The following is a 23,466-nucleotide window of genomic DNA, read 5'->3' as shown; positions in this document are numbered from 1 at the left end:
AGCAGACCACAACACCAGTGGTGTTATACAGTAGCAGGTCAGAACACCAGTGGTGTTATACAGTAGCAGACCACAACACCAGTGGTGTTATACAGTAGCAGACCACAACACCAGTGGTGTTATACAGTAGCAGACCACAACACCAGTGGTGTTATACAGTAGCAGACCACAACACCAGTGGTGTTATACACTGCCTGGTCAAGTCACGTGGCCATACTCACGCTAGAGTACCATCACCTGACAATCAGATCCACCCAAGTGAACACTCAGAACACCCCTTAACAACACTTCAGAGCAACTCTCTCCAATCAGAATTTTTTTTATCCTTTCCAACCCTGCTTACTGGTGAGAGATTTGACATGACTCAGGGATCCAGCATGTATATCACTTTGATATACATGAACCAGTGATCATACATGAGCACCATGAATCCATTCATCACGCAGCCACCAAGGGGACTCAGGGCACACACACCTGTCTGCCACAGGTGTGTGGGACACCTGTGTGCCTTACCTTAGCCAGTGGCTGCTTGACACACTGCCAGTAATTACTCATCCCCAAACGGGTGCTCGTGACCTACCAACACCAAGGAACGTGTTGATGATAGTTACCTTAAACAAGGCACCGTGTTTAAGGGCCTTGTTTAAGGCCCAATTGATAGTTACCGTAAGCAAGGTAACGAATCAATAAAGAATCATTTGATAGTTACCTTAAACAAGGGACCCATGTTGATGATAGTTACCTTAAACAAGGCCCTTGTTGATGATAGTTACCTTAAACAAGGCGCTTGTTGATGATAGTTACCTTAAACAAGGCGCTTGTTGATGATAGTTACCTTAAACAAGGCGCTTGTTGAGGATAGTTACCTTAAACAAGGCCCTTGTTGATGATAGTTACCTTAAACAAGGCCCTTGTTGATGATAGTTACCTTAAACAAGGCCCTTGTTGATGATAGTTACCTTAAACAAGGCACCGTGTTTAAGGGCCTTGTTTAAGGCCCAATTGATAGTTACCGTAAGTAAGGTAACGAATCAATAAAGAATCAATTGATAGTTACCATAAACAAGGGACCCATGTTGATGATAATTACCTTAAACAAGGCGCTTGTTGATGATAGTTACCTTAAACAAGGCGCTTGTTGATGATAGTTACCTTAAACAAGGCCCAATGTTAATGATAGCTACCTTAAGCAAGGCACTTGGTGAAAGAAGTAAGTTTTCGAAAGAAATAAAAAGAACTCTTAACTGCCATTTAGTGAAAACAATGAACTCAAAATAGCAACAGGCATTAGCAAATGAAGACAAACAAGAAACAAAGTGAAGTAAATCAAACAAGCTGCAAACAAACAAACGAACACAAACAAGATATCAGGTGACGTATAGGGAGGGAGGGAACTATCAGGGGTAAAGCGCCAAGCCATCACGACTATATAGCACTGGGAAGGGATTAGGATTAGGAGTGGGACGAGGGGATAGGAATGGTGGCCAAATGGACGGTCGGGGATTGAACGCCGACCTGCATGAAGCGAGACCATCGCTCTACCGTCCACCCCCAAGTGGTTAAGTGTGACGGATAGATCAAACAAGGGACCAGGTGATGGATATGAGTAAGCTGGAAGAAGCCAATGGCTGTAGAAATCATCTTTAAACTACATCTTGAAGACAATTTAAAGCTGCATAGTTAGGAAACTCTCTGAGACGAACCACTGAGTGAAATAAGCTCAAACAAGCCACCTGGGGTTAAACTGAGTTAAGTCAAAACCCTGGAAATAGTTCAAGAAAGTGAGCTTAAAATAAGAATAAAGAAACAAGCTTCATTTTCACAGCAAGAAAGTGAACTTAAATACCACAGTACAGGAGTGAACTTTAAGGAGTTGACAATTATATTTAAATAACGTTTTTAAGGAAATAAATTGGCAAAATTATGTTCTTTTGAAACTGGGGTTCGAGAAGGCTTAGTGTTCTGTGAAGAGGAGCATTGGAGCATGTACACTCTAGACTCTATTGTAACTTGAGTAACGTTGGAGCATATACACTTTAGAGAGCAAATAGGAAGTACTTTTTCAGTTGGATACCACAACTGAACCACTTGGAGTAGTGACCACAACTGAACCTCTTGGAGTAGTGACCACAACTGAACCTCTTGGAGTAGTGACCACAACTGAACCTCTTGGAGTAGTGACCACAACTGAACCTCTTGGAGTAGTGACCACAACTGAACCACTTGGAGTAGTGACCACAACTGAACCACTTGGAGTAGAGACCACAACTGAACCACTTGGAGTAGTGACCACAACTGAACCACTTGGAGTAGTGACCACTACTGAACCACTTGGAGTAGTGACCACAACTGAACCACTTGGAGTAGAGACCACAACTGAACCACTTGGAGTAGTGACCACTACTGAACCACTTGGAGTAGTGACCACAACTGAACCACTTGGAGTAGTGACCACTACTGAACCACTTGGAGTAGTGACCACTACTGAACCACTTGGAGTAGTGACCACAACTGAACCACTTGGAGTAGAGACCACAACTGAACCACTTGGAGTAGTGACCACAACTGAACCACTTGGAGTAGTGACCACAACTGAACCACTTGGAGTAGAGACCACAACTGAACCACTTGGAGTAGTGACCACAACTGAACCACTTGGAGTAGTGACCACAACTGAACCACTTGGAGTAGTGACCACAACTGAACCACTTGGAGTAGTGACCACAACTGAACCACTTGGAGTAGTGACCACTACTGAACCACTTGGAGTAGAGACCACAACTGAACCACTTGGAGTAGAGACCAAACAAACAATTAGGTAAGACAAGTTGCTATGAACCATCAATTAGGTAGCCCATCCAGCCAGCGACTCAACCAGTCAGTGAGTCAACCAGTCAGTGAGTCAACCAGTCAGTGAGGCAACCAGTCAGTGAGGCAACCAGTCAGTGAGGCAACCAGTCAGTGAGGCAACCAGTCAGTGAGGCAACCAGTCATTGAGGCAACCAGTCAGTGAAGCAACCAGTCAGTGAAGCAACCAGTCAGTGAAGCAACCAGTCAGTGAGTCAACCAGTCAGCGAGTCAACCAGTCAGTGAGTCAACCAGTCAGTGAGTCAACCAGTCAGCGAGTCAACCAGTCAGCGAGTCAACCAGTCAGCGAATCAACCAGTCAGCGAATCAACCAGTCAGCGAATCAACCAGTCAGCGAATCAACCAGTCAGCGAATCAACCAGTCAGCGAATCAACCAGTCAGCGAGTCAACCAGTCAGTCAGTCAGTCAACCAGCCAGTCAGTCAACCAGCCAGTCAGTCAACCAGCCAGTCAGTCAACCAGCCAGTCAGTCAACCAGCCAGTCAGTCAACCAGCCAGTCAGTCAACCAGTCAGTGAATCAACCAGTCAACGAGTCAACCAGTCAGTGTATCAACCAGTCAACCAGTCAATAAGTCAACCAATGAGTCAACCAGTCTTCAAACTAACCAGCAACGCTTATTGTGTTAAATCCAGCAGATTGCGGTGGGATTATCAATATTTTACAATGGGAAAAAATACAAAAAAAGTTTATTGTTTAGATTATCGACATTAATAAAGAAATAACTCGAAAATGAGTGAGCGAAGCTTCTCCAATTCCGTGTCTCGCTTTCCTGAATGTTGAGGATCTCTTAATGGAGTGGTTCGTAATTAAGGGTTCAAGAACCAGGTGTAACGTGTCTCTGCGTGTCGTCTTTTCTCTGTCTGTCTGTCTCTCTCTCTCTACTTCTGTCTGTATCTCCTCCTTTCATTGCTTATGTGGCTTTCATTTTCACCTTCCTTTCTCCATTCGTTCCTAATGCTCTGGCGATTATTCCTGCTTCCTTCTATCCCTCTTGTTCTTCTGCTCGGTTTCTATCTTTTGGGTTTCTCAATTCTTGGGTTTACTTTTTCGTAATTCTACCTTTTGGGTTTCTCAATATTATATATATATATAATATATATATATATAATATAATATATATAATATATATATATTATATATATTATATATATATATATATATATATATATATATATATATATATATATATATATATATATATATACAGTATATATATATATATTTATTATATATAATAATTTTTGTTTTCTCCATATTGTAAAAATATTGGAGAAGTATTTTTTCTCCACCTCCACCTCTCTCTCTGCACCCCCCCCCCCTCCCACCTTCAGGTGTACACAACAAGGAAATCAACAATGATAACTGGCAATTCAGTTGGATAATGGCTCCAGGAAGGGGCCCGACACACTGGAAAATGACCCAGAAAACAAATGAATGTAGATGTCAGGAATTAGATGATTTTTGTGTAAATGTGTTAATTAACACATTCGCGTGTTAAATGGCAAATGTGTGAATGCTTGCAAGTTCGTAGTCAAGCGAGCTGCTTTCGTGAATGTGTAAATCTGTTTCAAATGACTTTTGAAGGAGTGCCAACGTCTGTAATTTTCAAATTACGAAGCATAATTCTTGCTCGGATTAAAGGCTTTTGTTTTGAGAATTTCAGTTAAAGACGTTTGTGGGAAAGAGAGAGATTTTCTAGGATCATGAAATCTGACTGTGGCTTCTCTTTCAGAAGTTCAGAGCTCTGGAAAATTACTTCAGAGTCGTATAAATTATGTAGGATCAACTTAATCTTGCTTGGACTCTTTCTTTCTTACTTTCAACTCTTCACTTCTTTCCCTTCTTTATCTTGATCCACTCTCCTACCTCCTCTTCTCCTCTTACTTCGCACTTTCTCTTATCTACCTCTGTTATCCTTTATCTTCGTCCGATAACATGACAATATGAGATCCAGAAGAAACTGTGAATGTAGTAGACCATTTGTAGATGAAATACAGTGAAATACAGTCATGCTGTATATAAAGAGAAGTCTAATAATAGGTAAAACGTAGACACACTTTAGATGTAGATTAAACTTATTGTTCATTAGTAGACTAAACGCAAATAAGTGTAGATAAAGAATTGTAGATAAATATTAGATTATTGTAGATTAACAATACACAAGATGTATATAAAATGTATATTAATTGTATAATGAATTTAAATTGATTATAGATGCAATGCAGACGTCTTGATAATCAGTAGAATAAATGTAGATTAGCAGTAGACTAAGTGTAGATGAAATGTCTACAAATTTTACATGTAGTTTAGACTGGTTTTATATTAATTTTATATTAATTGTAAATTAATAGTTGCCAACTTGTAGAAGGATTTGAGTATATTTGATAACGAGCAATAAACTAATTGCAGATGTTGCTTAGGCTAATTGTAAATGAAAAGTACAATAATTGTAAATGAAAATACAATAACTGTAAATGAAAGCATCGTCTCAGGTGTTAAATAAATGTTGACTAAAAAAATAGATGGTGGAAAAAATTAAATTTTGTAAATTTATGGGTTATATTTTACCCCATATCGAGACTTGTTATTTGCTCACCACTGTGTTAATTGGGCGCCAAGTTAGTCCTACTCTGGGGGATTATAGGTAATTAAACTCCAAATAATTCATTTTAAATGTAATCAATACATCTAAACATAATTTTATATGAATTTATTATAACTTTCTCTCCATTATGAACAGTAACAGCACCATTATGAACCGTAACAGCACCATTATGAACAGTAACACCACCATTATGAACAGTAACACCACCATTATGAACAGTAACAGCACCATTATGAACAGTAACAGCACCATTATGAACAGTAACAGCACCATTATGAACAGTAACAGCACCATTATGAACAGTAACACCACCATTATGAACAGTAACAGCACCATTATGAACAGTAACAGCACCATTATGAACAGTAACAGCACCATTATGAACAGTAACAGCACCATTATGAACAGTAACAGCACCATTATGAACAGTAACACCACCATTATGAACAGTAACACCACCATTATGAACAGTAACACCACCATTATGAACCGTAACACCACCATTATGAACAGTAACACCACCATTATGAACAGTAACACCACCATTATGAACAGTAACACCACCATTATGAACAGTAACACCACCATTATGAACAGTAACACCACCATTATGAACAGTAACACCACCATTATGAACAGTAACACCACCATTATGAACAGTAACAGCACCATTATGAACAGTAACACAACCATTATGAACAGTAACAGCACCATTATGAACAGTAACACCACCATTATGAACAGTAACACCACCATTATGAACAGTAACACCACCATTATGAACAGTAACACCACCATTATCAACAGTAACACCACCATTATCAACAGTAACACCACCATTATGAACAGTAACACCACCATTATGAACAGTAACACCACCATTATGAACAGTAACACCACCATTATGAACAGTAACACCACCATTATCAACAGTAACACCACCATTATCAACAGTAACACCACCATTATCAACAGTAACACCACCATTATCAACAGTAACACCACCATTATCAACAGTAACACCACCATTATGAACAGTAACACAACCATTATGAACAGTAACACCACCATTATGAAGAGTAACACCACCATTATCAACAGTAACACCACCATTATGAACAGTAACACCTCCATTATGAACAGTAACACCACCATTATGAACAGTAACACCACCATTATCAACAGTAACACCACCGAACGACATCGTTAAATCCTGAAAGAATTAAAGAGAAGATTTCAGTTTTAATTAAAATTTCATCATCTGTGAGTAGCCGGGGGAACGGTGTTCAAGGACCTACCTACTGTGAAGGAGAGAGAGTGAGTACAGTGAGAACTATTCACGTAATATAGAAAAATAAAGATTCGCAGCTTTTTACTGTAATAATACATTATTTTAGAATACAGCGAGTTGTAATTAAGGAAGTTATCTTAATTGATAGATGAATTCTAAATTCCTTTCGTGTTGAATTTAGTAATTGTCATATCAGTGATCGCTCGAGTTATTATTCACAGACACAGAGATAAGAGTACCATTAGTTCCTATCTTTCCTCATCTCAACTGTTCACAGACCAGACTGTCACAATATTGGGAGAGAGGTTTGGGCAGGTTCTTCATCTATATAATTGTTCTCAAGGTTATACATGGGCTCGTAACTGCTATTTCTTACTTCTTTTTTTTTTTTTTCTCTCTCTCTCTCTCTCTCTCTCTCTCTCTCTGTCTCTCTCTCTCTCTCTCTCTCACTCTGTGTGTATGTCTCTCTCTCTATGTCTCTCTCACTCTGTGTGTCTTTCTTTCTCTCTCTCTCCAAGAAGATTTCCATTCCAATATCTCTTCGTTGCAGACACACGCAGTTCTGTTTCCATTCCAAGTGGGTTTCCATTCCAGAAACAATGTTATCCAAATAATTCCCATTCCCAAATAACCTGTTCCCTCCCAGGGGCGTTACGCTTTTCACCACTACTCATTTCCGGAACCCTCTATTCCATATACCGCTCAATACAAATACTGTCCGTTCCAGATATTGCACATCCCTCAGGGAACCTCCCATTCCAGGAGCTGCCTATTCCACACACACACACTCTCAAAAAAAATTGCTGAAGGTTCAGAATTTTCCGCCATGAGTGGTACAGGATACAGGCAACAATACATGCACTAGGGATTTATTCTAACAGAATATTGTATTTTTTTTATAGATTTTATGAGAATTGAATTTTTTTTATACTTTTTGATGAGAATTTAATTTTTTTATGATATTTTTTTGTGAGAATTGAATTTTTATTTTTTTTATTTTTTATGAGAATTGTATTTTTTTGTATAAAATTTTTATGAGAATTGTATTTTGTTATTTTTTTTTATTTTTTATGTTGCTTTTTTATGAGAATTGTATTTTTTGTTCTTTTTATGAAAATATAATTTTGTTATAATACTTTTTAAATGAAAATATAATTTTGTTACGACACTTTTTAATTAAAATTGTATTTTTTATTATACTTTTTATGAGTTCTCCCCCTCACAGAACACACAATTATTATGTAACTAAACGACCTGTTTTCTGACAAATTGTGTATTATATATGAATATTTAAAATACTTCTAAAAGTAATCTAACAAATACAAACAAATTATTTGTCACATTCCAGAAGGTAATTCTTGGTGAAGGTAATTCTTGGTGAAGGTAATTATTGTTGTAGGTAATTACTGTTGATGGTGGTTAATGTTAAATGTCGTCATTGTCGAAGGAGGTTATTGATGAAGATAGTTATTGCTTAGTAGTGGTTATTGTTGATGGTAGATATTCTTGAAGAAAATATTGCAGGTATTGTGGAAAGTAGTTAGTATTGAAGGTAGCTATTATTGAAAGTGGATATTGCTGAAGGAAATAATTGTTCATGATAGATTGTGTCGACGTAGTTAGAGATGAGGGCAGTTAGAGATGCAGGTCAGGGTGATGGGCCGGACAGGGTGACGGGGCCGGACAGGGTGACGGGGCCGGACAGTGTGACGGGGCCGGACAGTGTGACGGGGCCGGCTATATAACTGACGGGCAGGAAATTAACTCCATTTTTACAGCCTTGTCCACCGGAAGCTGCTTGACCATCCGGCCAGCCACCAACACCAACTGTGAGACCATCCGGCCGGACACCAGCACCAACTGTGAGACCATCCGGCCGGACACCAGCACCAACTGTGAGACCATCCGGCCAGCCACCAGCACCAACTGGGAGACCATCCGGCCAGCCACCAGCACCAACTGGGAGACCATCCGGCCAGCCACCAGCACCAACTGGGAGACCATCCGGCCAGCCACCAGCACCAACTGTGAGACCATCCGGCCGGACACCAGCACCAACTGTGAGACCATCCGGCCGGACACCAGCACCAACTGTGAGACCATCCGGCCAGCCACCAGCACCAACTGGGAGACCATCCGGCCGGCCACCAGCACCAACTGTGAGACCATCCGGCCGGCCACCAGCACCAACTGTGAGACCATCCGGCCGGCCACCAGCACCAACTGTGAGACCATCCGGCCAGCCACCAGCACCAACTGTGAGACCATCCGGCCGGCCACCAGCACCAACTGGGAGACCATCCGGCCGGCCACCAGCACCAACTGTGAGACCATCCGGCCAGCCACCAGCACCAACTGGGAGACCATCCGGCCGGCCACCAGCACCAACTGTGAGACCATCCGGCCAGCCACCAGCACCAACTGTGAGACCATCCGGCCGGCCACCAGCACCAACTGCGAGACCATCCGGCCGGCCACCAGCACCAACTGTGAGACCATCCGGCCAGCCACCAGCACCAATTGGGAGACCATCCGGCCAGCCACCAGCACCAACTGTGAGACCATCCGGCCAGCCACCAGCACCAACTGGGAGACCATCCGGCCAGCCACTAGCACCAACGGGGAGACCATCCGGCCAGCACCAACTGGGAGACCATCCGGCCAGCCACCAGCACCAACTGTGAGACCATCCGGCCGGCCACCAGCACCAACTGTGAGACCATCCGGCCAGCCACCAGCACCAACTGTGAGACCATCCGGCCAGCCACCAGCACCAACTGGGAGACCATCCGGCCAGCCACCATCACCCCCTCCAACACCCTACCATCACCCCCCTCCAACACCCTACCATCCCCCCCCTCCAACACCCTACCATCCCCTCCCCTCCAACACCATACCATCACCCCCCCTCCAACACCCTACCATCACCCCCCTCCAACACCCTACCATCACCCCCCTCCAACACCCTACCATCACCCCCCTCCAACACCCTACCATCACCCCCTCCAACACCCTACCATCCCCCCCCCTCCAACACCCTACCATCCCCCCCCCCTCCAACACCCTACCATCCCCCCCCCTCCAACACCCTACCATCCCCCCCCCCTCCAACACCCTACCATCACCCCCTCCAACACCCTACCATCACCCCCTCCAACACCCTACCATCACCCCTCCAACACCCTACCATCACCCCCCTCCAACACCCTACCATCACCCCCCTCCAACACCCTACCATCACCCCCTCCAACACCCTACCAACACCCCTCCAACACCCTACCATCACCCCCCTCCAACACCCTACCATCACCCCCCTCCAACACCCTACCATCACCCCCCTCCAACACCCTACCATCACCCCTCCAACACCCTACCATCACCCCCTCCAACACCCTACCATCACCCCCTCCAACACCCTACCATCACCCCCTCCAACACCCTACCATCACCCCCTCCAACACCCTACCATCACCCCTCCAACACCCTACCATCACCCCCCTCCAACACCCTACCATCACCCCCCTCCAACACCCTACCATCACCCCCCTCCAACACCCTACCATCACCCCTCCAACACCCTACCATCACCCCCTCCAACACCCTACCGTCACCCCCCTCCAACACCCTACCATCACCCCCTCCAACACCCTACCATCACCCCCCTCCAACACCCTACCATCACCCCCTCCAACACCCTACCATCACCCCCTCCAACACCCTACCATCACCCCCTCCAACACCCTACCATCACCCCCTCCAACACCCTACCATCACCCCCTCCAACACCCTACCATCACCCCCTCCAACACCCTACCATCACCCCCTCCAACACCCTACCATCACCCCCTCCAACACCCTACCATCACCTCTCACTAACAAAGCAGTCATGGAACAAAACAGACTCACTCAGCCTGCCTCGTTACCCGAGAAATGTAGTTAGCTGTTGGAGATTTGTTAATGTTGCTGCGTTGGGCTCCCCGCACAGCTGAGGCGGCTGCTGGAGCTGCAACATGAAGCACATCATGTGAGGACTGTGTAGTGATGGGGCGTCGCTATGAGGGTGAGGGAGGTCGCTTACTGGTATGTTGACTGGGAACAGCCATAGAACTGAGCCTTGAGGCGCTCCGCTGCGCAAGTGAAGATCTCAGCTTAATTCTTAATGATGTTGGGGCCAATTTTGGATGGGAATATCTCTGCCAGCTTAGATACTTGTACTTCGTGTACTGGTGCCTGAGTGGACAGCGCTCGGGATTCGTAATCCTAGGGTCCGGGGATTGATCCCCGGCGATGGCGGGAACAAATGGGCAGAGTTCCTTTCACCCTGACGCCCCTGTTCACCTAGCAGGAGATAGGTACCTGGTAGTTAGATAGCTGCTAATGGCTGCGTCCTGGGAGTGTGTGTGTGTGTGTGGATATTAAAAAACAGAAAACAAACTGATTGACAGTTGAGAGACGGGCCAAAAGAGCAGAGCTCGACCCTCGCAAGCACAACTAGGTGAATACAACTAGGTGATAACACGAGACTACGAAGGCCTTGTACACATATGGCTTCAAGGGCCTTGTGCACATGTGACTGTTTAGGGTGTTGTATTTGGTGGTGTGATGCCGTGGACACCTTCACATGTGACACTACGGGGGGGGGGGGTGACACTGCGTGGGGGGGGGTGACACTGCGGGGTGGGGACACTAGGGGGGCGGGGGGTGACACTACGGCTCCTCAAACCCAAATTGTTTGCCAGTGGAAAGTTTGTTGTCAAAGAAATAGCAGGCATCCACCAGTCTCAGGAGACTATAGAGTTGCGCTCTGGTTGTCGGTCTGGAGTGGCCTCACCAGGGCGCAAAGCCACGGTAGGTTGATACGGAGGGAGAAGCTGTTACCCATGCAGCAGGTCCCCCCCCCCCTCCCCCATGCAGCAGCGATTGTTACGATAATCTGACCGTGGAAATAGCTACTATAATCAGCTTCTGGCGATAGTGCTATAATCGGATATTGGCGATAGTTACGATACTGGGATATGAACGATAGCCTCGGCTATCAGAGGCGATAGCTTAAGTGTGGAAAGATAGACGCTATATTTCAAATGCCAAATTCATAATGTAGATTTTACGAGTAGGCCTAAAATATAGTTCTAACAAGAAATGTAGACCTACCTGATTCTTGATTGTTTACCACACAAGACAACCTTACCTGTGGGGGAGAGAGAATGCAATCAGAATAATAATATTATTATGAAATGCAGCTAAAATAATTAATAGTATACCATCTAACAGTACTCCATCTCTATTTAATTAAAAATGTGAATGTTCGTTTGTTCAATATCGCTAATCTCCGAAAGTTTTTCACTGATTGCTTTGAAATTTTCACACAACGTTCCATTCGCATCCGAGCGGGTTTTTATATACTTACTATATTGATGTCACGTCTGTGACGGGAAAAGCATTTTTTTTTTTAACTGTGTTTATCATGTGTTTTTCACGTGTGGTTAATCTTTGAAACCTCTTTACCGATTGCTTTGAAATTTTGACACAACGTTGCATTCGAATAGGCGCGTGTTTTTATATACCTACTATATACATGCCTCACCTGTGACGGGAAAAAACATTTTTTTTTTTTAAACAGCGCCGTCTGTTGTACGTAAGAGCAACACACGCTGTAATCTCCGAAAGTTCTTCACCAATTGCTTTGAAATTTTTACACAATGTTCTATTCGAGTACGTGCATTTTTTTATATACCTACTATATAGATGCCACACCTATGACAGTTAAATAGAAGTTTTTTTTGTAAAACAGCACCATCTGTTGCACCTAATAGCAACACACGCTATACTAAATATGTTACGATTTCATTTCAATGTTTACGATTGCATTGATAAATTGAATTTTCATAGATTTCGATTTATTTTCATTTTGATTTAATTATTTTGTGTGACATTGCATTGGAGTTGAGCTGTGTTGTTTACCATACCGTTCATTTTGTATGTATAAGTATAGATGCCACACCCATGACAGGTAAAACCATTTTTTTTTTTTAAGAAACAGTGCCATCTGATGCACGTAGGAGCAACACGCTATACTAAATATGTTATGATTCAATTTCATTGTTTCCGATTACAAGGACGAATTGAATTTTCATAGATTTTGATTAATTTTCATTTATATTTAATTATTTTGTCACATTGCATTGGAATTGAGCTGTGTTGTTTACCATACTGTTCATTTCGTGAGTATAGTTTATTTTTGTATTTTTTAATTGTTTTTTCATTTCGTATTTTTAACTGTGTTTCTATTTCAGTGATGGGAAATATATATCTGTCGTATCTGTCGATAGTTTCTGTGTTGCTTGTTAAGATTTCTCTGGTGATGGTCTGCTTTTGTGAGTAGGTTATATGCCCCTTGATACTGCTTTGTTGTTTGTGCATTGTTAATCGCCTAGAAAGAGACGTTGTTGTCTTGCCTATATACTGAAATCTTTGGGGCTTACAGTCCTCAAGTTGGCATGTGAAGGCATAGACGACGTTGGTTTCTTTCAAGGCGTTCTGTTTGGCGTCTGGAGAGTTCTTCATGAGTAGGTTGGCCGTTATCTTGTTTTTGTAGTAAATTGTTAATTGTATCTTCTGATCTGTGTCTGTAGGGATAACGTTCCTATTAATAATATTTTTCAGGACATTTTTCTCCGTTTTATGAGCCGTCGAAAAGAAGTTCTTGTAAAACAGTCTAATAGGAGGTACAGGTGTTATGCTAGTTGACTCTTCAGAGGTTGCATGAAACGCCATGCAACCTCTGCAAGTACAACTAGTCGTATACTTCATCATGATATGTTAAAAGTAATGCAACCTGGGGTTCAACTAAACCCTCTAGGGGTTCTGAGGCATGCAGGTGACACCAAATCAGGGTTTCACACACATTACCCTCTGGTGTAGTATAGGAGGTTTACCCTCTGGTGTAGTATAGGAGGTTTACCCTCTGGTGTAGTATAGGAGGTTTACCCTCTGGTGTAGTATAGGAGGTTTACCCTCTGGTGTAGTATAGGAGGTTTACCCTCTGGTGTAGTATAGGAGGTGTACCCTCTGGTGTAGTATAGGAGGTTTACCCTCTGGTGTAGTATAGGAGGTTTACCCTCTGGTGTAGTATAGGAGGTTTACCCTCTGGTGTAGTATAGGAGGTTTAACCTCAACGCCTCCCGTGGGAGTAACCCAAGCTCTCCCCAGGGAGAAAATCCACTCATGGTAATGGATTCTGAACGACTGTGTAACTAGTGCTATTATCTACTCTCTGTGGTTAGGTTAGGTTAAGGTTACTTTAGGTTACGGTTCGGTTAGGTTAGGTTAGGTTAGGTTAGGTTACGGTTAGGTTAGGTTAGGTTAGGTTAGGTTAGGTTACGGTTAGGTTACGGTTAGGTTAGGTTAGGTTAGGTTAGGTTAGGTTAGGTTAGGTTACGGTTAGGTTAGGTTAGGTTAGGTTAGGTTAGGTTAGGTTACGGTTAGGTTAGGTTAGGTTAGGTTAGGTTACGGTTAGGTTAGGTTAGGTTAGGTTAGGTTAGGTTAGGTTACGGTTAGGTTAGGTTAGGTTAGGTTAGGTTAGGTTAGGTTACGGTTAGGTTAGGTTAGGTTACGGTTAGGTTAGGTTAGGTTAGGTTAGGTTAGGTTAGGTTTGGTTACGATGATATGGTATAATATTGTCCAAAATGTGATATATGTAATTCAAAAATATTTAAGTGTGCTCTTGAATTTCGTTTACAGAAAACCAAATTTTTCTGACCATTTCTAAGAAAACGTTTTTCAGAATAATTTTTTTATACTTTAAACCAACGATTTGTAATACAATAACATTATAACTTGAGAATAATCTTTAAGGAAAGGATTAATTTGTCAGTTTACAAGTAGTCTATTACTGAGCCGTAATATACTTCAGATCATCACAAATATCTAGACAACTATCCAGGGGGTTTAACAAGGCGGATGGTTGCTCAGGGTAATGGATTTGCTCTGAGGACGGGTTCGAGTACCAAGTGTGCAAGTATAAATCCTCCTGCAGTGTGCAGGGTCGAATCCAGGTCTGTCTCCCGCCTCTCTCTCTCTCTGCCTTGCCTCACTTATATCTAGCTATCTCTCTATCTATCTCCTCGTCATCACCCCACTTCCCACTCCTTGCTTTCCTACTCAAGAAGCATTGAAACAAATTAATGGGTTTCAGATAATTCATTTTTCTTTCTCTTCAATTTTCCTTTATTTCAATTAATTTTTTTTCACTTCATTTTCCATTATTTTTGTTTTCAGAAATAACTCTACGTTAATTCCATGCCATATTTCACACTTGACTCCACGAACGACCTCATGAACAGTCTCGGGGCATTTCTAATATTTCGTAAAACATATAATTTAGTCCTATCCTGACTAGCCTATGTTCGTTCCATACCTCAGACCATTCACCCCCCCCCCCAAGCAATTTGTAAGGGAGTAGGCCCAAGTGTCTGCTCTCCAGCTACGGACAGACACTCTCTCTTACAGGTAGAGAGATATATTTACACAAGCCCTAAGCCTCTGGCTGGCCCACTAACCGCTAAAGCGATTTCGTAATCTTCCATGCATGCATAAATCTACACACGCACATGTGAATTCATCCAAATATACATACATACACCTTCACATACACATACATATATTCATGGCCTCCATGCACGTATAATCCCAGCTGTGAGCGTGCTAGGACGCCTCTCTCCAGCACTGACTTTTGCACCACAACAGCCACCAACAATTCGATAAAGCAATTTATTCATAGTCAAGTGAAGTAAGCAAAAATATTCTGGACTAAAAATAGGGAGCTGTTTTGTTGGTGTGGTAGAAGAGGAGGCTTTTGTGTGGTTATGTAGTGTAGTTCTCTCTTGATAATGGCTGATGTCTTGTTGTGCTGATATTCTCTTGTTCCTGGGTCTGGTTATACACCATACACTGTTCTATTGCTGTTGGCTGTGGGTATACACCATACACCGTTCAACTAGTCTATTGCTGTTGGCTGTGGGTATACACCATACACTGTTCTATTGCTGTTGGCTGTGGTTATACACCATACACTGTTCTAGTGCTGTTGGCTGTGGGTATACACCATACACTGTTCTAGTGCTGTTGGCTGTGGGTATACACCATACACTGTTCTAGTGCTGTTGGCTGTGGGTATACACCATACACTGTTCTAGTGCTGTTGGCTGTGGGTATACACCATACACTGTTCTAGTGCTGTTGGCTGTGGGTATACACCATACACTGTTCTAGTGCGGTTGGCTGTGGTTATACACCATACACTGTTCAACTGTTCTATTGCTGTTGGCAGTGGGTATACACCATACACTGTTCTAGTGCTGTTGGCTGTGGGTATACACCATACACTGTTCTATTGCTGTTGGCTGTGGTTATACACCATACACTGTTCAACTGTTCTATTGCTGTTGGCTGTGGGTATACACCATACACTGTTCTATTGCTGTTGGCTGTGGGTATACACCATACACTGTTCTATTGCTGTTGGCTGTGGGTATACACCATACACTGTTCTATTGCTGTTGGCTGTGGGTATACACCATACACTGTTCTATTGCTGTTGGCTTTGGTTATACACCATACACTGTTCTAGTGCTGTTGGCTTTGGTTATACACCATACACTGTTCAACTGTTCTATTGCTGTTGGCTGTGGGTATACACCATACACTGTTCTAGTGCTGTTGGCTGTGGGTATACACCATACACTGTTCTAGTGCTGTTGGCTGTGGGTATACACCATACACTGTTCAACTGTTCTAGTGCTGTTTGCTTTGGTTATACACCATACACTGTTCAACTGTTAGCAAAGGCTAAAGTCTATATATTGTGGTGATGTTGGCAGTCGTTGAAGAATACATTCTCCTGTTGTTGTTGTCAGTAGTTTAACATTCTCCTGTTGTTGTTGTTGGCAGTAGTTTAACATTCTCCTGTTGTTGTTGTTGGCAGTAGTTTAACATTCTCCTGTTGTTGTCAGTAGTTTAACATTCACCTGTTGTTGTCAATAGTTAACATTCACCTGTTGTTGTCAATAGTTAACATTCTCCTGTTGTTGGCAGTAGTTTAACAACATTGTCCCGTAGTTGTAGTTACTGTGTGACTCTACACAGACTGTTTTAATGTGAAACTCTCTTGACTAATTAGCGGTTGCTGGTGCTAATTGGCTGTTGCTTTTCATTTATGAAACGAATTCCAAAATGTAAATATAAATAATATTTAAAAAAAATGCAGTTGATGAGGAGAAAGTGTAATACAAACCTTACATTAACTTCTCTCAATGTAACCGAAACGTTTGGTATAAAATGTTTATACTTTACAAGTTATCATTTATATCTTACATATAACGTATAAAATCAATACAATACGTAAATAAAATAAAAAATGTATATATCTATGTTAACAGGATAGCATTATTTGCTAAGAAAATATGCTTGAATAAATTTATTTATTACGCAAATAAGAAGTGAACTTGTACAGAGATTCATTCATTTATTCATTCACTCATTCACTCACTCACTCATTCACTCATTCACTCACTCAGGTCTTCACCTCGTTCTCTCTATCCGTGTTGATCCTTTGAAAGCGAGAGATTCTGTGAGGAAGGTGAGTATGTACACACACTCCTAGGGTGAAGTGCGTCCTTGCCTGTTGTCTCTTACTGGTGAGTGCTTTGTGTGTGAGGGCGAAGGTGAGTGCGTCTTTATGCTCTTCTATAACGGGGTTTGGAGGACAGAGCTTCAGCTCATGGGCTCCGCCGCTCAAAACCAATCATTACTCTATTCATAAATGATCGTTTTGTACATTTATAGCTGGATTAATTGATATAATATGACCCAAGTCATAACATTAACGTGAAATATCTGGAATTAGAACCTCTATGCTCAAGAATTTGATTTAAAAGCAACGCTTATTATGTATTTTTAAATCACAACAGTTGTCAAGATCAGAATCTAAAATTATTTCCATAACATCTTGTACAGATCGATACGAAAATTGTTGGATTAAACACTTCAATCTTAATCAGACTTTACATTTTTGCCATAAAGTGAGTGGCTCATAATTTGAAAGGTGATATATAGTGACAAAAATAAAGTACAGTTTACCATTACAGCAGCGACTAATATGTCCACTTTAAATTACAAAAGTTGGATAATGAGAATACGATTTAAGGCACAAACAAAAACTAATAAAAAAGTGAATTTATACAAAGCATTTGTCTCACTCTTGGCACTCACACTCGTCACACTCTTGGCACTCACACTCGTCACACTCTTGGCACTCACACTCGTCACACTCTTGGCACTCACACTCGTCACACTCTTGGCACTCACACTCGTCACACTCTTGGCACTCACACTCGTCACACTCTTGGCACTCACACTCGTCTCACTCTTGGCACTCACACTCGTCTCACTCTTGGCACTCACACTCGTCACACTCTTGGCACTCACACTCGTCACACTCTTGGCACTCACACTCGTCACACTCTTGGCACTCACACTCGTCACACTCTTGGCACTCACACTCGTCACACTCTTGGCACTCACACTCGTCACACTCTTGGCACTCACACTCGTCACACTCTTGGCACTCACACTCGTCACACTCTTGGCACTCACACTCGTCTCACTCTTGGCACTCACACTCGTCTCACTCTTGGCACTCACACTCGTCACACTCTTGGCACTCACACTCGTCTCACTCTTGGCACTCACACTCGTCTCACTCTTGGCACTCACACTCGTCTCACTCTTGGCACTCACACTCGTCTCACTCTTGGCACTCACACTCGTCTCACTCTTGGCACTCACACTCGTCACACTCTTGGCACTCACACTCGTCACACTCTTGGCACTCACACTCGTCACACTCTTGGCACTCACACTCGTCACACTCTTGGCACTCACACTCGTCACACTCTTGGCACTCACACTCGTCACACTCTTGGCACTCACACTCGTCACACTCTTGAGTCATCAGGAACAAGATCACCGCCAACACACAGTTTATGCAACACAGTCGTTGCGAAACCCAGTTAATTGACGATTGAGAACCAGTTGATTGGCAGTTGAGAGGCGGGACCAAATGGCCAAAGCTCAACCCCCACAAGGAACAACTAGTTGACTAACTAGCTGATTACAGATCTGACTTCAGTGGGACTCAATATGCTTCTCAGTAAACCAACTCTTAGTAATAACTGCTCCATCTAAAGTCCAAGTATCCAGCAGGGAGTGTCCCTGCTCGCCCAGCTACAGGGCGAGCATACAACATAATACAGGGTACAAAACACAATCGAATCTGCCCATAGTCGGAAAACAGCATGTCAAGGATTTGGGAATAATGATGTCCGACGATTTAACGTTTAGGGAGCATAACCAAGCAAATATTGCGTCAGCCAGAAAAATGATCGGATGGATTACGAGAACTTTCAAATCCAGGGATCCCATCACAATGGTTGTACTCTTCAAGTCACTTGTGTTGTCCCGTCTTGAGTACTGCTCAGTACTCACTTCCCCCTTCAGAGCAGGAGAGATTGCTGAAATAGAGGGAATACAGAGAACATATAAGGTACGCATAGACGCGATAAAGCACCTAAATTATTGGGATCGTCTCAAAGCTCTCCAAATGTACTCACTAGAAAGGAGACGAGAGAGATACCAAATAATATACACCTGGAGATACTGGAGGGCCAAGTACCAAATCTACACAGTAAAATAACAACGTACTGGAGTGAACGATATGGAAGAAAATGCAGAATAGAACCAGTGAAGAGCAGAGGTGCCATAGGCACAATCAGAGAACACTGTATAAACATCAGAGGTCCGCGGTTGTTCAACGTCCTCCCAGCGACTATAAGAAATATTGCCGGAACAACCGTGGACATCTTCAAGAGAAAACTAGATAGTTTTCTTCAAGGAATGCCGGACCAACATGGCTGTGATGGGTATGTGGGCCTGCGGGCCGCTCCAAGCAACAGCCTGGTGGACCAAACTCTCACAAGTCAAGCCTGGCCTCGGGCCGGGCTGTGGTGGGTATGTGGGCCTGCGGGTCGCTGCAAGCAACAGCCTGGTGGACCAAACTCTCACAAGTCAAGCCTGGCCTCGGGCCGGGCTTGGGGAGTAGAAGAACTCCCAGAACCCCATCAACCAGGTATATGTGGGCCTGCGGGCCGCTCCAAGCAACAGCCTGGTGGACCAAACTCTCACAAGTCAAGCCTGGCCTCGGGCCGGGCTTGGGGGAGTAGAAGAACTCCCAGAACCCCATCAACCAGGTATATGTGGGCCTGCGGGCCGCTCCAAGCAACAGCCTGGTGGACCAAACTCTCACAAGTCAAGCCTGGCCTCGGGCCGGGCTTGGGGGAGTAGAAGAACTCCCAGAACCCCATCAACCAGGTATATGTGGGCCTGCGGGCCGCTCCAAGCAACAGCCTGGTGGACCAAACTCTCACAAGTCAAGCCTGGCCTCGGGCCGGACTTGGGGGAGTAGAAGAACTCCCAGAACCCCATCAACCAGGTATATGTGGGCCTGCGGGCCGCTCCAAGCAACAGCCTGGTGGACCAAACTCTCACAAGTCAAGCCTGGCCTCGGGCCGGACTTGGGGGAGTAGAAGAACTCCCAGAACCCCATCAACCAGGTATCAAGCAGCTGATTACTTCCTTTGTTTAGTCCTGTATACCTGCTTTTGTCAGATAACGTCCCACATCGCACATAAATCCCTAATACAACATGCAGTAATAAATCACTGTTGTTGTTGTATTAATTAAATATAAATTATCTTAGCAGTGACAAAATTTGCAGTAGAAAACGAGTAATTATTGCTACGTCTCCTCTGATTACCTTACACCAAAATATTATTACTTAACCCTAAAGGCAACAGTCTGAGGACTGAGAGTAACAAAGGAATTCTCTAAAATAAGTACATTGTCAGTAATAAAATCAATTATATATAACTCCTTCCCGTTATGAACGAAAAAGTAACTGGGGCCAGATTCACGAAGCAGTTACGCAAGTACTCACGAACGTGTACATCTTCCCTCAATCTTTGACGGCTTTGGTTACATTTATTAAACAGTTTACAAGAATGAAAACTTGCCAATCAACTATTGTTATTGTTATAAACAGCCTCCTGGTGCTTCGGAACTCATTAACTGTTTAATAATTGTGAACAAAGTCACAAAAGATTGACACCATACACCACGTGACTTAGTCTTGCCTGACCTGCTCACTATACACACCATACACCACGTGACAGTCTTGCCTGACCTGCTCACTATACACACCATACACCACGTGACTTAGTCTTGCCTGACCAGCTCACTATACACACCATACACCACGTGACAGTCTTGCCTGACCTGCTCACTATACACACCATACACCACGTGACTTAGTCTTGCCTGACCTGCTCACTATACACACCATACACCACGTGACAGTCTTGCCTGACCTGCTCACTATACACACCATACACCACGTCACTGTACTGAGTCCGGACTACCAATAACTACCACTATAACAACAGCTAAGCTCTGGTGTACTCTAAACAATAACAATAATACTCATTAGAGTTGAATAATTTGAATTTACGTTAATACAATCAAAACCATTAACACGTTGATTCTTGAGTAGTTGTAATCAATGATAACCCCGCCCCCCCCCCCCAAGCTTCTGAAGGAATTTATTAGGGGAATTAATTCTAATTTTTACACTCCGCTTTCCAAAGAAATAATTTAAGCGTAAATAAAATTATAAATAATTTAATAAACAAATAATTAATAATAATTAAAATAAATAATTAAATTCCCCCTGGTAAATTGCCCCAAACCATTTGCAGTTCCTCCTATTTTCTCCTATGGTATCTTTGAACCTTCGGGCAGTTCACCCACACATTCCCACCTTATACATTGACTTTCTCCGTCACTCCTTCTCTACACGACTTGATAAAGGTCCAAGATGGACCGAAACGACGTCATTCCCTTTGTTTTCACTTGTGTGCGTGATGGGGTCGACGGTTCGAGTCTCCTGCAGCCCAGGACCGGGATTCACGAAGCAGTTACGCAAGCACTTACGAACGTGTACATCTTTCCTCAATCTTTGACGGCTTTGGTTACATTTATTGAACAGTTTACAAGCATGAAAACTTGCCAATTAACTGTTGTTATTGTTATAAACAGCCTCCTGGTGCTTCGGAGCTCATTAACTGTTTAATAATTGTAAACAAAGCCGCCAAAGATTGAGAAAAGATCTACAGGTTCGTAAGTGCTTGCGTAACTGCTTCGTGAATCCGGGTCCTGGTGAATGGAATGTTCAACCACGTTATTGTGGCCTGCTGCATGCGTCCACGTCCAGATCATTTTAATAATGAGTAATCGCCTTTATTAATCGTTGGATAATCAACGCTCTCAGTATAAACACTTTAATGGTGGATCTGAAGCTTTATTTGTTTAACGAATTAGCGTCAAATAACAAAAAAGTTTAACGAATTAGCGTCAGATAACAAAAGGGTTTAACAAAATTACATAAAATAAGAAAAAGGGTTTAACGAATTTACAACAAATAACAAACGGATTTAACGAGACCAGGCTGTTCAACGCCATTGGACGATACTGTTGATAGCTATAGTAAGGTAAAGGAATATTAGGTGACGGCTAACTATGTATACTGTATACCCCTGTGTGGCCTGATGGTGGTTAACGACATGTATGAGGCGGTGCTTGTTATGTATACAGCTGCAAGGCAATTAGCGCGGTTATAACAGCAGCCAGTTAAGAGTTAGAGTTAGAGTTAGTGTTAGTGTTAGAGTTAGAGAGGTGTGAGCAAATAATGAGTCGCTTCTCTATAATATTTCTGAACCATTTTCCGGTTAGTAATTCCCAGAGGTCTGACGTCATCGATACAGATGTTGACGTCATATTATAGGGTGTGACGTCATCGCCACAGATGTTGACGTCATATTATAGGGTGTGACGTCATCGCCACAGCGCTGGACACGCCATTGGTGAAGCTACAGTATGACGTCACAGGGCCATGGACCAGTAGTTACCCTGGAGCCCCTTAACTACTGCGGGCGAGTGGTAACTACTGTGATGATTTATCCCACATGATCCCGAGTGGAAGCATCATCCTCATCATCCTTGCAGCATCGTGCAAGGACCAATGAGAGCGCAGCTTCAACCCAGCAACATCGTGCAAGGACCAATGGCGTTGGCGGATATGTGACGTCATGAGCACCAGGTCAGATATGGACCAATAGCGAGGCAGGAGGCGGGCCTGGTTGCCGGGCCGACGCGGCGGATCATAGACACAGCTGTTAAAGAGGCACCTGCCCACGGGATCACCCTAGCCCGTGCTACATGAGACACTTCGTTCTGGGTAGCTATAAATCTCAAACAACAACCACCATTCATGCCCACACCTGTCACATGCTCCGGCATATGTGTCCACACATGCTCAAACATATATGACTCTACACGCTCATACATATGACTATACATTCTTCGCCATATGAGGCAGGACCAGAGGACACAGGTGGAGGCTGGGGGGACACAGATGAGGCAGGACCAGAGGACACAGGTGGAGGCTGGGGAGACACATATGAGGCAGGACCAGAGGACACAGGTGGAGGCTGGGGGGACACATATGAGGCAGGACCAGAGGACACAGGTGG

General features: G+C 43.3%; 3 protein-coding genes across 3 annotated transcripts; 1 reads left to right on the top strand and 2 right to left on the bottom strand.

The window, feature by feature from the left end:
* Positions 1–2,062: 2,062 nt before the first annotated feature.
* Positions 2,063–2,842, bottom strand: LOC123767214 (uncharacterized protein DKFZp434B061-like). Its single transcript, XM_045756786.1, has one exon. The coding sequence runs from the start codon at positions 2,840–2,842 to the stop codon at positions 2,063–2,065; it is 780 nt and encodes a 259-aa protein (XP_045612742.1).
* A 5,549-nt stretch (positions 2,843–8,391) lies between these two features.
* On the top strand, positions 8,392–17,617 carry LOC123767213 (salivary glue protein Sgs-3-like). The gene is made up of 3 exons (XM_045756785.2): positions 8,392–8,413; positions 8,545–9,446; positions 17,609–17,617. The coding sequence occupies exons 1-3, from the start codon at positions 8,392–8,394 to the stop codon at positions 17,615–17,617; spliced, it is 933 nt and encodes a 310-aa protein (XP_045612741.1).
* A 28-nt stretch (positions 17,618–17,645) lies between these two features.
* Positions 17,646–21,880, bottom strand: LOC138352422 (streptococcal hemagglutinin-like). The gene is made up of 3 exons (XM_069304911.1): positions 21,869–21,880; positions 18,022–18,766; positions 17,646–17,659 (listed from the first exon to the last, which is right to left on the bottom strand). The coding sequence occupies exons 1-3, from the start codon at positions 21,878–21,880 to the stop codon at positions 17,646–17,648; spliced, it is 771 nt and encodes a 256-aa protein (XP_069161012.1).
* Positions 21,881–23,466: the final 1,586 nt, after the last annotated feature.

The sequence above is a fragment of the Procambarus clarkii genome, chromosome 53 (assembly GCF_040958095.1).
Source record: "Procambarus clarkii isolate CNS0578487 chromosome 53, FALCON_Pclarkii_2.0, whole genome shotgun sequence".
NCBI lineage: Eukaryota > Metazoa > Arthropoda > Malacostraca > Decapoda > Cambaridae > Procambarus > Procambarus clarkii.
The sequence above is the reverse complement of the archived record's forward strand: the minus strand, read 5'-3'. Positions and strand labels throughout refer to the sequence as shown.